The sequence below is a fragment of the Spodoptera frugiperda genome, chromosome 9 (assembly GCF_023101765.2).
Source record: "Spodoptera frugiperda isolate SF20-4 chromosome 9, AGI-APGP_CSIRO_Sfru_2.0, whole genome shotgun sequence".
Taxonomy (NCBI): Eukaryota; Metazoa; Arthropoda; class Insecta; order Lepidoptera; family Noctuidae; genus Spodoptera; species Spodoptera frugiperda.
Genome location: NC_064220.1, coordinates 3,653,362 through 3,667,185, shown reverse-complemented (window position 1 = coordinate 3,667,185; position 13,824 = coordinate 3,653,362). Strand labels below are relative to the sequence as shown.

The window sequence follows — 13,824 nt, the reverse complement described above, 5'->3', positions numbered from 1 at the left end:
TTGCTATCCATGCTTATTCGCATGTAAACTTCGGATGTGCGATGTAGGATTTATGACGTCTTCCGTTGATTTGATCGTCTAAGTGCGACTTCTGTCTCTGTCACTTGTCATCACACATAGTTTTCAAACTACACTCGATTCGTATATTTGGCTCCAGTAAGTTCAGTATTAAAAGAAAGTTCCTATTCATATATTTTTCAGTTCTATTGAAAATACCATATACCGATTGTCTCGCCCAATCAATTGCAATGAGTTTGTGCATCATTACAAACATTACGTGGCCAAAAGCCGTAATCCCATTCATAATGATGAATAGGCAATTTTAAAACCAATTGGGTTTAGTAAGAATAGGGTAGTTTCCTACTAGTCAAATTCAATACTATTTTCGAAACGTCAAAAAAGATATTTTCTATGAACTTTGTTTGAAATACTCTATTATGACGTCATCAGATTTTTATGTTAAATAGCAGACTTATTTCTAGAAATGTATCTAGAAAAAATCGAAAATTAAGTAGTTCTTCTTTATGAATGAAAGTGTGATTATTTTTGATTATTTTATTATTGAATTATTGAAAAGTTGTAATAATTTATTTTTGAATGAGGATCCTATCCAATTATTTGAAATTGACATTTCTATTCTGGAACATTCTAGAATCTCGCAAACCGAATTTGGAATATTAGATTTTTTGTATTCTCTATGCATTTAGATGCCTACTTAGTTCTAAGTTTTTATTTTGATCATTCTGATTCCGGTAGTCTAGATAATTATGTTATTGTTTTTATGATATTTTTTGTTCAGTTTAGTATTTAATTTTGACCTTTAGACTGCACACTGGTAGCTTCGAATTCAGTTGCAAAAACTCTAACTAAGATTAAGTAAAAAATATTAATGACTGACTTTGTTAAACGAATTGTAACTAATGCGTTAGTCTTAAAATTACTAATGATTTTTAAGAAGGTATTAACTGCTGTTGCAAAATTTTCAATGATAGAAGTAACAAATAACTTAATTATTAGTTATAGTCGGATAGAATTACTAATGTAAAATACTCTGTACGCATCCCTCTGAAATGCATGCATGATTTGAGGAAATAACTTACACCTATTTATTATAAAAACATATTTAGGTACATCCATAACCTCACGCCCGTCGCCCATAGGGGCAGGCAGCGACAATGAAACACCAATTCCTAAGAATCTTACAAACCTCTTTCGCTTCATCAACAGTCACCATTTCCATGCATGCTCGTAGAAAAAAATTCAAAAAAACCTACTAATTAAAAATTATCACCAATAATTCCACAACCTTTAACAAAATGCATTTAAAAATCGAATGATCCATTATGGCATTCCCCCTCGTATACTACTCAACGGGCAGAGCTCACCGAGCCGTTCATAAAACTTGACAGTACCCAACATAACCTCAATTAGGATTCTTCAAGTTTTAAAAGCGTAGTCGGGCCGTCTGAAGGTCGCTTGGAAAATCAATACAACCGCCTGTCTTGGCTACAGGCGTGTATGTGAATAATTTACCTTTCAATGGTACACTTCGATTGATATGGCAATCATGGAACTGATTGTTTTCGATTGGTTCACCTGGATTGTATTGGGTGGGGTGACGAAATGGATTTTTTTAACCCTTTTTAGTTTGGTGTTGTTGAGATATTTCAGATTTAAGTATTAAAACTTGAAACGGGATATTTACTATGTTTTTCTATTTCTATGAGTTTCTAGTTAGTGACCATGTCAGTTTAAAAACTTATATTTCAGATTTAGTCGAATTGCATAAAAAACAAAACATACACTCGTCTAAATGGGTCGTAAAAGTTCGTATCACTCTCAGGTTGCTTTTCCACCAGAGATGTGCTATGCTACGTTGCTGTGGATGCGTTTGATTCCTATTATCGATACATCGCATAAGTATGAGTGGAAACGGTTATATAGTTTCACAGCTTAGCTATTTCACATCTTCGTAGCATAAGCTACATAGCACATATCTGGTAGAAAAACACCCTCAGTCGAAATATAAAAAAACAAAACACACTCGTTTAAATGTGCCGTAAAAGTTTGTGTCAGTCTCAGACATTTATTTATCTCATTTGATAGACAGACTACTAGGTACGTAGTAGTGATCTATCAAGGATCCTACTATTTAAGTACAGCATCAATCTTCATGCTTCTGTGGAGCTGTTTAATGTATACGTAACTTAATGCTTTTATTTATTTCTTCTGTAATTGCTTGTATATTTTTTTTTTATGAAAGACCTAGGTTACATTCTAAATGACTGTCTGTCGGTGACCTTTACTAAGGTCATCTAACTTTAGAACAACTAATTTGTCAGTCTACGATCTTATCTACGATAAATCAAAGACGTAACCACTTAGAACTCTGCTGATCCTCATTAGTATAGTATCGTTATGATGCCATGATTCATATCAAGTTCAAAGCTCAAACCTTGTTAAGTTAAATGTCACATTCTTGCACCATAGCTCACTATAATGGCGGTCAGCACGAACTCTTTGTTTGAACAAATGCAATTTCATTATACATTCACAGAATACTCGTATAATATTCTGATGAAGATAGAATTGTAGTTTGGTAATGTTTCGTTATACCTCATCGGTTGAATACTTAGTCTGTTGCCAATTTATTGAAGTTGTGTCTATTCATGATGCTACAATATTTTTTTGTAATAACTATCGTGAGATATACTAAATAAACTATATGGAGAAAAATTCTACTAGTTTGGAGTCACAGAGGGACTCTCATCATGAGCAGCGTGCTCAGACGTGGCGATGTTGCACAGCCTATATTGTTCATAGATACATATTTAAAATCTTCCTAACGCACTTGTAACGCCTCTAGTGTCGCGGGTGTCCATTGGCGGCGGCGGTGATTGCTTACCATCCGTCTGCTCATTTACCGCAACAATATAAAAAAACAGAAGATAATAAATCTCAAAAGAGAACAACCATCCAACAATCAATTTCCCTGCTTCCATTCAAAAGCATTCATTCATCCCCCCTCCTCCCATTATATTCTTCAACACAGTCACTCAATACAACACATTACACAAAAACCACCAACAATTTACATTTACAAAACCATTTCAATAAAAACACACCCTGAATCCATTTTGGGGACAAAAATGGACAAATCCATTCTACTTTCTTTCCCACAGAAAAGGGATCCAATTCACAAACGAGTATCATTGTGAACAACAGTGATATTAGGCAAATGTATCAATTATAGTATAGCTAGTACATTGTAGGCCGGAAGCGGGCGCGACCGTTATATTCGTGGAGTGTGTCCACGCCTTTATTCTGTGGTCTAAGTGGTGAGATGTAGCGTTTTGTGGAAGTTTTATGGCAGATTTGTTAAGGTTTGAGTGTGTTACATATAATTTCTTTTATTTTAAAACTTCGTCTTTGTCTTACTAGTTACAGTACAATAATGTCGTTGTTCTGTTTTCGAGTTTTTCAAGTCTATATATCCTGTTTTAGGTCTTGTCTACAATAAAATAAAAAATCAAGCTCAAACTTAAGTTGAAATGTAATAAAAAAAGTGTATTTGTATATAGCTCACGAACTACTTTTAGCTTATCATTTTATGCTTACAATAATTGTCTTTACAGCTCTCTTTCAGCTTTTCTGTGAAAACTAAACTGGACTAAAATATTATTTACCAACAATAATTATATGTTAGCATCCAACAGTTATCACAGGTGTTTATCCAACAGATGTCTCATCCCTCCCCGTATACACGCTTTGCCGCCCACCCCTACCGAGGGGGACCACTACACCATGTAATCCTAACTTTTCGAGCGTAACTCATGATGCTACTAAATGGGACCACTTCACACTTTACTTGATTTATTTGTTTTATTTCTGTATTAAAGTTTAATTTATATGTTTAGGTCCCCAAATTATATTTTTTAAGATAATGATAATTTGATTGATTCTGTGCTGACTGTAAATTACTTACCATCACTGTTGGTAACCCTATTTTATTTATAAGTACTTAGGCAACACAGCTTATTAATAATAAAATTAAAACACTGCATTTGGAACTCCTACTATGTTGCTTGTTAGACTCATTGTATTCTCATTTAGGGCACGTTACTGTACTGTCTGTATCTCTATCAGTTTCTTAATTTCAATGTGTTTATGTTGTTGATATGCCTTAACAATCATCATCATCGTCATCATCAGCCGGAAGACGTCCACTGTTGAAAAAAGGCCTCCTTCTTAGTCCTCCACGTAGAACGACAAACCGCCACCTGTATCCAATGGCTCCCGACGCCCCCGCTGGATTCTGACGATATCATCGGTCCACTACGCTCTTATAAAATAAATAAATAAATATAAAATTAATACCCAATTCATTTCCCTACATGTACGTTTTTAATTTTCGTACTAGGTACAAAGAAACCATGAACAGCTTGCATTAAATATCCACACATACATACATTCTCAGCTGAATGAAAAGGTCATTCACCCCGCGCTCCCAATCAAATATTTATTCAATATTTTCTTCAAGCCTTCCTGTATTACGTATCGATATGGCCACGCATAGCGAATCGTTTACACAGTAAATAATTGATTTTCATACCTTATATAACTCTATTGTTTGCTTACACTACACGTAATAGGTGCTATATAATATAACGTAAGAGTATTTAATAAGAATTATGATTGATTCAATTAGTTTCGCCAATCAAATCGTTAGCTGTGTCGATTTTATTGTTGTTATGGATAGAAGAGTAAAGACTGTTGGAAGACTAAAGAGTTTTATTATAATTTTCATGAGACGTACTAAATTAATTATTGTTATCGGCTTACTCACTTTTTAACTGTTTGACAAGGAACTCGACTAGTTTCAAGCCATGCTAGAGGCTCATATTCATGATATTCACGATACACGACGCGGCGATTGTCGCGCTGCTACTGATTGTTAGACTAAAAAGTTGCAGTATTTATGATCTACATTTACCTTATTCTATATCTTGTATACTTTTATACAAGAAAGAAGTAAAGAAATAATTGGTTAATCTGTAAACTGATAGAGATTACAAATCTAAGGAAGAGAAAGGGGTTCCAATTTTCAATTTAAGATTTCCAATCTTAAGTTTTAGTACAGAATTTTGAAATTTTCAGTTCCACGTGTCCAAGAAACTGTCCTGACAATGATAGCAAGTTATGTTATACTCAATCACACAAAATTATCAGTCGAATTTAAATCAATTTTAGCCTAGTGTTTCCAAAATCGCTCACGCTTATAACTCGCACCATCCACCAATGACCCGATACACGCGACTAACTATTACACCATAATGTTCAATGTACTACGATGCAAGGGTTGTACTGAACGGCTATTGGAAGTCCTTGTCATCCCCCCATAACGGCTTGTTATACCCCCCATAACGGGATGTTTCGGGGATTATCCGGGGATGGGGATTTCGACAATCGTTGCGTGTTAATGCGATTGGTCGGGAATTTAATGGAATTGTACGGATTTTATGGGGGGTTAGTGGGGATTGCAATTTGTCGGTGGCTTGATTATCGTTTTATAGTTCCTCTCTGTCGCTGCGGGATGTAGTTGCATTTGTAATTTAGCGGTAATTCGCGATCGCTGTGTGTATTAACGTGAGGTTATAGAGTCGTCTCTATTACAGTGTTAGGTGGTAATAACATGGTTTGTCTCGTTGGTTTTTCAATGCAAAAATGCTGCCAGTAGTCTATGTATGTATTCCTATGTCAGGTAACTATTATCTAAATTATCGGGATATAACTTTACATTGTGTCTGGTATATAGCAATGGTTTATTCCCTAATGCATTTTTTTTGATAAGGGAATTCATCCAATCTTCTTCCGTCTTGGGCGAGATGAGAGTGATTGTCAAACATTTTCTGACTAAAAACCACTCCGTTCCTACTCCTGCCTTTCGATCGGCATCAGCCCTACTGGGTCACTTCTGTGGTGGGCTGATGGCTCTTTGAGGCACGTCCGCACGGGTCTTTTTCTTTTGCTACTGCATAGAACTTGTACGCAACTGATAATTTTAAGTGCAACTCGAGAAAAGTAGGCACAATATTGTTCTCTATGACACATCTTTATGTAGTCACTGCTTCAAACCACAAAATCATTTCATCACCATAATCGGATAAAATCAAATGTAATGTTTATAGGAAAGTCACAACAGTTTAACTAGCAACATTACTACCTTATCTGAATGTAATTTTATGGTTAGTATACGTCTATAGAACTTCATGGCACTTGGAACCGTGGTATACCATTTACGACTATAGTAGTAAACACTTATGGTCTTATTTACCATAACATAATGTAATATTATGTCGGGGAAGGCGTTAAGCAGAGGTTTGGGTAGTTACAGCAATTTTTCGACTTTTTTTGCAGTCAGACTGATTCCTATCTTATAGAACACGTAATACGCTTCAATCTTGATTGTCATTCAAAAAACTCACAGACGTAACGTTTACTTATTTAGAAGTAAAACATAATTTCGAAAAGTCTATTTAAAGAAAAAAAGAAAAGACGAAAGATTTAATGTTACTCACATTTTGTATAACAAATTCTAATTCGACTGCACGGTTGGCTAGATTTCTGCAAGTAGCAGCTCTTCGTATGATCTACAAGTTGTTACGAGTCTGGGCGTCATGTGTATGTGTACTTGTAAGTTTGTAAACGCACTCACAACCCAGAAAAAAATGCTAGTGTGGGGCGTAGTTGTATAAAAATTCCTTCTCGGACTCTAACTATTTCACTTACAGCATCTAAACAACAAGCTATTCAACTTTAAAGCGATATAAACAGCAACATCATTAAACTCCAGTGTAATCCCTTGGAGGCAAATTCTCCATAGTTAAGTGAAGTTTACTAATCGTCTTCGAGATCCAACTAAGTAAATAGGTCAGACGCTTAACAAGCGCTTAGATTCACTTACATGAAGTTAAGTCTCTTGTCAGTCACATGTATTATCTATTCAGGGCTTATATACATCGTTTATTTGGTCCACACTTCTTTTCTGTGGCTACCGACCGACAGACAGACATTTCTCCGTCTATTTCAAATAAATAATTTTGACTTTGATTTTGGTATCATATTTTTTTATGGAGAAGGAAAATCATCCGATGTCTTCTCTAGCCTAGAGCGAGGCGAGAGGGAATGTCAGACTCTTAGTGACTCCGTAGCTCCGAGGCAGTCCGCAGCTCCGACTGTTGTAGCCAAAAATAAATTAACTGATATTGCGATATCCAACACGGATACAAGGTGTGGACATTGTTGCTTACTCCTAAGAAGTGGAGGCCAGGACTGTCACGGGCTTTTGAAAATAATAATGAAATATTCCTTGTTGAGACTATACAACATTTATTCCAAACCAATCCATCCCCATTACATGTCCATCCATTTGTTATACAATTACATCCATAATGGACACGATGACAGCAATTACATCGTGTATAGGCCGCCATGTTTGTGGGGGGAGGGGGGCAACAATTGTTACGGCTTCAGCTCTGGTTACGATGAGGCCTGCCAAGTGCCTGCCGCGACTTGAATAACATTGTTTCAAGATGACACACTGCTTTTTTTAATTAATAACTTTTAATTGTGTTTGTTTGTTTTTTTTTTGTTGTGAAAATGTCTGTTGGTGTTTGGAGCGGGTTTTCTGTCAGGTTCGTGCTTTTATGAAACTGCCTGGTTATAAGATGGTATGATCGATGATCGGACAGGCGGTGAAGGAAAAGTTTGATATAAAAACTGGATTTCTAACAGAGACAGAGGACAGGGGTGTCCATGTTAAAGTCAAATCATTTATTCCAACTAAACCATAAATAGGTACTTTTGAAATGTCAACAAATTAAGAAATAAATAATAGTCTGTCAGTCTGTCCGTTAGTGAAGCTAGGTGCTCGTTCCAAAGTGTAGCTTCGAATGGAGAAGAACGAGCAAGAAACTCCATTCGTTTCAATCAGATGATTCGTCAACTCATTTACCGGCTTATACCATTAAAACACCCCAATAAAATGTCATCCAAAATCCTTATATTAAAATTAAATATAAACAAACATTATTCCACAGAAATCTGTCTTCAAAACACAAAATGAATTACACAATCCTTTCGTTTTATTTTCCAGCTGAAGACATCTCATGTCTGTTGTTGAAATCTAGACTTAGTTATCTAGAAAATAAAAGCTAAAATAATCTAGATTCTAGATTAGACTGCCAGACAGTCAATGTATTGTAATGGACTCTATATATCTTGATCAGGGACAACGATTTTTGAAAATGTACGCTCTAAGAATAATAATATATTTAAAGTAAATTCTAAAAAGTTTTTAGGCGATTGCAATTTTTTGGTGATTCAGGCAATGTGTGCTGGATAAATTTTTATGTTTAACACATTGAACGCCGTGGTGGTCACCGGTGACCGACGTTAGCGGAGAATTTGCCTTCAACAGTTTTCTATTGGCAGTCAAAGAAACTTAAGAGAGATCTGGTAGAGGTGTGATGTGTAAATTAGGAGATATTTATTACCGATTTCACTCACTGAATAATTTTACTTTTGTTACTCTTTTTTCTATTTACTTACTTACTACTTTAAATGATGAAATCCTATAGGTTCATCGAGTTCAACAATGTTTTATCATAATCATTTATTTATTTCAGACCATGGTGTCCATTTAGTTAGTAACAATGTTCTTATAGACTGGTGTTAGTAATACACAGAGAAACAAATTATAAATGAAAAATAAAAACAATAAAAGTAAAGTAAGTTTTTAAACTGACATGGTCACTAAAACTATTATTAGAACTTAGAAGTAAAGTAAGTTTTAAAACTATACACAAATGTGTGGTGAATTTCATAATTCACATAATACTAAACATTCTCCATTACAACACCTTCTATCTTAGAACCTCATCTAATGTCTTCTTCTTCTTTGTCAACAGAGAATGGTCTTCTCTCGTACGAGAATCCGAACTACCACTTGGACCCATCTCGACTAGAGTCAGCGATATACAGCGACCTGTACGATATGCACGACGAGAAGAACACGCCGGACGAGTACGACAGCTACCTCGACAACAGGAGGTGAGTGGGAGAAAGAATGGGAAGGAAAGAAAGAATGTAATGTAGTGTAGTGTAGTAAGTGAAGGTGCACGGAGAAAATTGTTGGAGTAATGATTTAGAAGCAAATAGATATAATGATGTTAATTGAAGAAATTATAAAACTCAAGGTCATTAATTTTCCGGAGCTGCGGGCTACCTAGCGGGTTTACCGGGGCTCTGGTTCGAAAGGCAGGAGTGGTGGTTTTAGTCAGTAAAAGTATGACACTCTCTCGCCTATCTTAAAAAAATCTTATCCTCCTTTAAAAAAAGGTCATTAAGTTATAGCTCTTTAAATTCTATATACGCAAAAATCGTTACGTGAAAATAAATAAAAAGCCTAACTTATTATTTTTCTTTGTTAAAAAGCCATTTCAAGTAAAACTAAGAGACTCAACTTACTTTTAATGCAATATAAATTATTCCATCGGACGGAACTCAACGAAATAATACGCTGAGAATAGAAACGTAATATTGCAGACAGAACTGTATTATGATAACCGCAATGGAGATTAAAATAACTCCATCAAATAGTTCCATAAGTTCATCAGAGCGGCGGATCCGAGCATTCCTCGATCCAAACCTAGCAAAACATTAGGATAGGGACACTTTACAGGGTAGTGCAGAAGTACCATCGATTTGTTTTTAATTAGGGTTGTATATCGTTGTTTGTTAATGTTTTTTGTTGTTTATTTTTTTTAAACGTTGCCCCACACTAGAATCTTCTCCTGTATCGTGGGTGCTTTAACAAACATACCATTTAACATACATATGACAGGCAGACCCGAAACAAAAAATTGTTGAGACAAAAATCACTTTGCTCCGTGGGACGATCGAACCCCCTACACGTTACATGGCAGCCAGTTGCCCAGCCACCGCGACAAACAGACATCGAGGTGTTGCCTGATTGAGCGTCTCAATATCTCGAAAATATCTTCTAACCTCTGTCGGACAAAGCAGTGTATATTAATGTCTTTCTTAGTGAACACTTTATTTGTAAATTCACAAACAAACAACATGACATCTTTCTTAGTGGGCCCTTCTCTTCAAAAACAAATCACATCTAACCGTTTAAAAAAACAAGCCACTACTAATTCCTTTTTCATTGTTCACGTTTCATTTCAAGTGGCACTTCTGCCATAGCAACTGGCTAGTGGACGTGCGTGGTTACGTCACTGGCGGGTGCATCGACCCGCGCAGTGCGCAGTCGCTGCATCGATCCAGTGCATTCGGCCCTCCAACTCCGAGATACCGTGCAACTATGTACTTTATTCTATATTTTTTTTGGTTGAAAATTTTATAATAAAATTATTATAATAATTATGTATAATGGAGATCGGTTTTCTACATCATAGTATTTATATTGAACAATTTGTTATTAGTTGGAACATCACGCCTTTTATCCCTGAAGTGGCAGGCAGAAGTGCACATTACGGCACGTAATGCCGCTTGAACTATTTTTTAATTAAAAGAAAGACTATACTTCTCTCGCTGGCGTCACTTCATCACAGATAGAAAGAGATTAGAAAAGAAAAACATTTATTTACGTCAAAATGTATAAGATAACGCCAAAACTAAACGTTTAAATATTCCTATTTTAATATTTAATAACTTCCCCACTTTTAGCAATTACGAGCAATAAATCAAAGAGTATTTTTCATATAAAACTGAAGTTGGCAAAAACCGCTAGTTTCGTGGCCTCACGCTGCGCACGCAACCACCGAACAGAACAACATCCGCTCGCCTGTAGATAATACTTGTGGTGTGTGGTGCAAGTTATAAACTCAAAGAGGTTTATATCTTCCCATCTATACGTAAGATTTTGGATAGGCCTGAAGATTTAAAGAAGAAGAGTTCGATTGTTTTACAGTTCCTTAAATAATAACTTTTATAGGACATACATCAACAGCCTGTAAGTGGCCACTGCTGACCAAAGGCCTCTTCTCACACGGAGAAGGTTTGGGAATTAATCGCCAAGCTTGCTCGATGCAAGTTGGCGATTTTAATCTATTTCACAGGTTTCTCACAATATTTTCCTTCACCGTTTGTCTGTGGTGTCTAAATAATCTTAGAAAGTACATATAACTCAGAAAAAGTCACATTGGCATTTGCCGTTGGTAGCTTTCGAATCCATATTATACCTACGAGAGGTGGTCTTAAACCGCTGGGCCAACACGACCACTTTACATGTTTATCTCTATCACATTTTATTACGCATAATTTAATACATTAAAATACAATACTAATGAGTGATGAATCCAACACCATTTCAATAAATTAAAACCAGATCAAAACAATAATTCTCCTACTTATGCTATTAACTCGCTATTTTACTGGCCCCACTGCACGCAAGCCAGCGAACTGAGCATCCGTCCTGAAGATAAAGCGATGCACTGCGGTGTTGCCAGGCAGACGCTGAATCACTCAAGACGTTCATTTCATGCTGGTCTTGCTAAATGCATTTAAGTGCGATCGTTTATTTCAATTAGACTCGAAGACTAGATAAAATATTGTAAAAAGGTACTTTTGGAATTTAAACTCTCGAAGATGTCTATGAAGAAGCTGTTTTAGCTCGATGAGACATTCTGTAGGATTGCTAGAATTGAGCACACGGCTCACCTGATGGTAAGTAGTTACCGTGGTCTATGGACGCTTGCAACACTTGGGGCATTACACGCGCTTTGCCGACTCCTAAGAAGCCTATTTACTCCCTTCTTGCAGTACCATATATTGTATTCGGCAAGAGTTAATAGAAAGAGAAGATCAGCCGGCTCCACTGAAGGGATTCTACAATCACCAGCGTAAAGCAAAGGAAGCGTTATGTTTTGTCGTGTCAGTAGGAAGTACAGACAACCAATCTCAACAAATACCCACAGATCGGTTCCATTAGGGCTGATGCTCGATCAAGAGCTGCGGACAACATAACAGGTTACCGGTGCTCCGGCTCAAAGCAGGATAAGGAACGGGGTAGTTTTTAGTCAATACGAGTCTGACACTCTCTCTCGCCTCACTCAAGGCGAGAGAAGTTATGGGATGATAATTCCCCCATAAAATTAAAAGCATACGTTTACTTCTGGTGTTGAAAGAAAGAAGCTGTCTCATATCCATTAACAAAAATCTAAATTTCAACCCGCTTTTACAACCAAGTCAAATTAATATTAGCAACAGTAAACACAAGCTAAACGTTGTTGAACACGAGTTTATGAGAGCTAGACGATGTATCGTAAAAATCTCGTATAACGATGTTTACAGACTGGTGGAGTTAGCCCACCACAGTATGGGATTAAGTTACACTGTGGCCAAGGATTTAATGGTGAACGACATTTTGTAAAGAACGTGGTACACGCAACAAACTAAGACCAATTACATACAATGTTTTGTTGTTGGATCATTGAGAAGTTTGTGGATCGGGATCAAATGGGCAAACGAATCATCAGATGGATACACCACAACACCAGAATGGTTATTTTTATGGGTTAATGCCTTTAAAGGCTATCTGCTAATAAGCTTTACTGGCTTAGATTGCCGTTATAAATAAAATTCTAACGCCTAATACTTTTCTGGACAATAGTATTAATTAAGATCCTTGGATATTATTTTTCACGCGTCTCAAAGAGCTATCAGACCACCACAGATGGGGCCCAGTAGGGCTGATGCCTGATCCGGAGCTGCGAACTACCTAGCGGGTTTACCGGGGCTCTGGACCGAAAAGCAGGAGTAGAAATGGGGTGGTTTTTAGTCAGTAAGAGTCTGACGCTCCCTCTCGCCTCGTCTAAGGCAAGAAATCATTATATGATTTTCCCCTCCTCAAGAAAAGGATATTATTTTTCTTATAAAACAATGCAGATATAGATAGCATTCGCCATTTTCAATTTCAAAACTAAAAAATAGCAAAAGTATTCCAAGTTATGAGAAGCATCAAAGATATTGCGATCACGTCTCTGCTTCAATATCAGAATGCATCCGTGAGATCGTGTCGCCATCTAGCGACGGAAATTGCAATCCTCCTGCCACACAATTCTCGACCTTATTTCACTATAAAACTATGAATTTCAAACGAATTTTCCATTTCCCAATCTAATTAGACAGGTTATTGCTCTGGTTTGCAAAATAATGAAAATAGTTCTTAAAATAAACTCTATAAAGTTTTGTTTTGAATGAATAGAGTTGGGTCTATTTTAGTAATGTTTGGTTTAAAAGATTTTGAACTGGGGATATAAGATTTGAGGTGGGTGTGAGGAATACATTAAGTTTTATTACGTTGTTTCTTTGCCAAATTCATGGCTTAATTGTGAGTAAATAGAGCTGGTAGTTGGAATAAAATTATTAATTTTAATATCACTTTATATGGGGATTCTTGTGTGTACCTATAGCATAAAGTAGGGAAGCCATCCATAGCACAATAAAAAACATAGATTAACTGAGTCCTTTTCCACCAGTGTTATGCTATATGTACCAATGAATATGATTAGTGGAAAAAGAAGCTAAACGCATCCACAGCAACGTACCAAAGCACATCTCTGGAGGCAAAAGCAACCTTAAATTAATATCAAGTATATACTGAACAAACTATTCACCGGTACATAACTATACATAAGAAACTCAAACAGGGTGTTGCCTTGACAAGGCCGCGCGGTTTCCGTTAGAAACAAGCCGAGTTGCTGCAAGCCGGTGTATTTAGTACAATCCACTTAATAT

The 13,824-nt window shown here is 36.4% G+C and overlaps 1 protein-coding gene across 4 annotated transcripts in view; it reads left to right on the top strand.

The window, feature by feature from the left end:
• The window catches only part of LOC118271078 (protein Fe65 homolog), a 76,457-nt gene that overhangs the window by 41,545 nt on the left and 21,088 nt on the right, over positions 1-13,824 (top strand). For all 4 annotated transcript variants that reach the window (XM_035586955.2, XM_050695810.1, XM_050695811.1 and 1 more), the window contains exon 3: positions 8,970-9,111. In XM_035586955.2, coding sequence (XP_035442848.2) covers positions 8,970-9,111 — 142 coding nt within the window. The remainder of the gene's footprint in view (positions 1-8,969; positions 9,112-13,824) is intronic.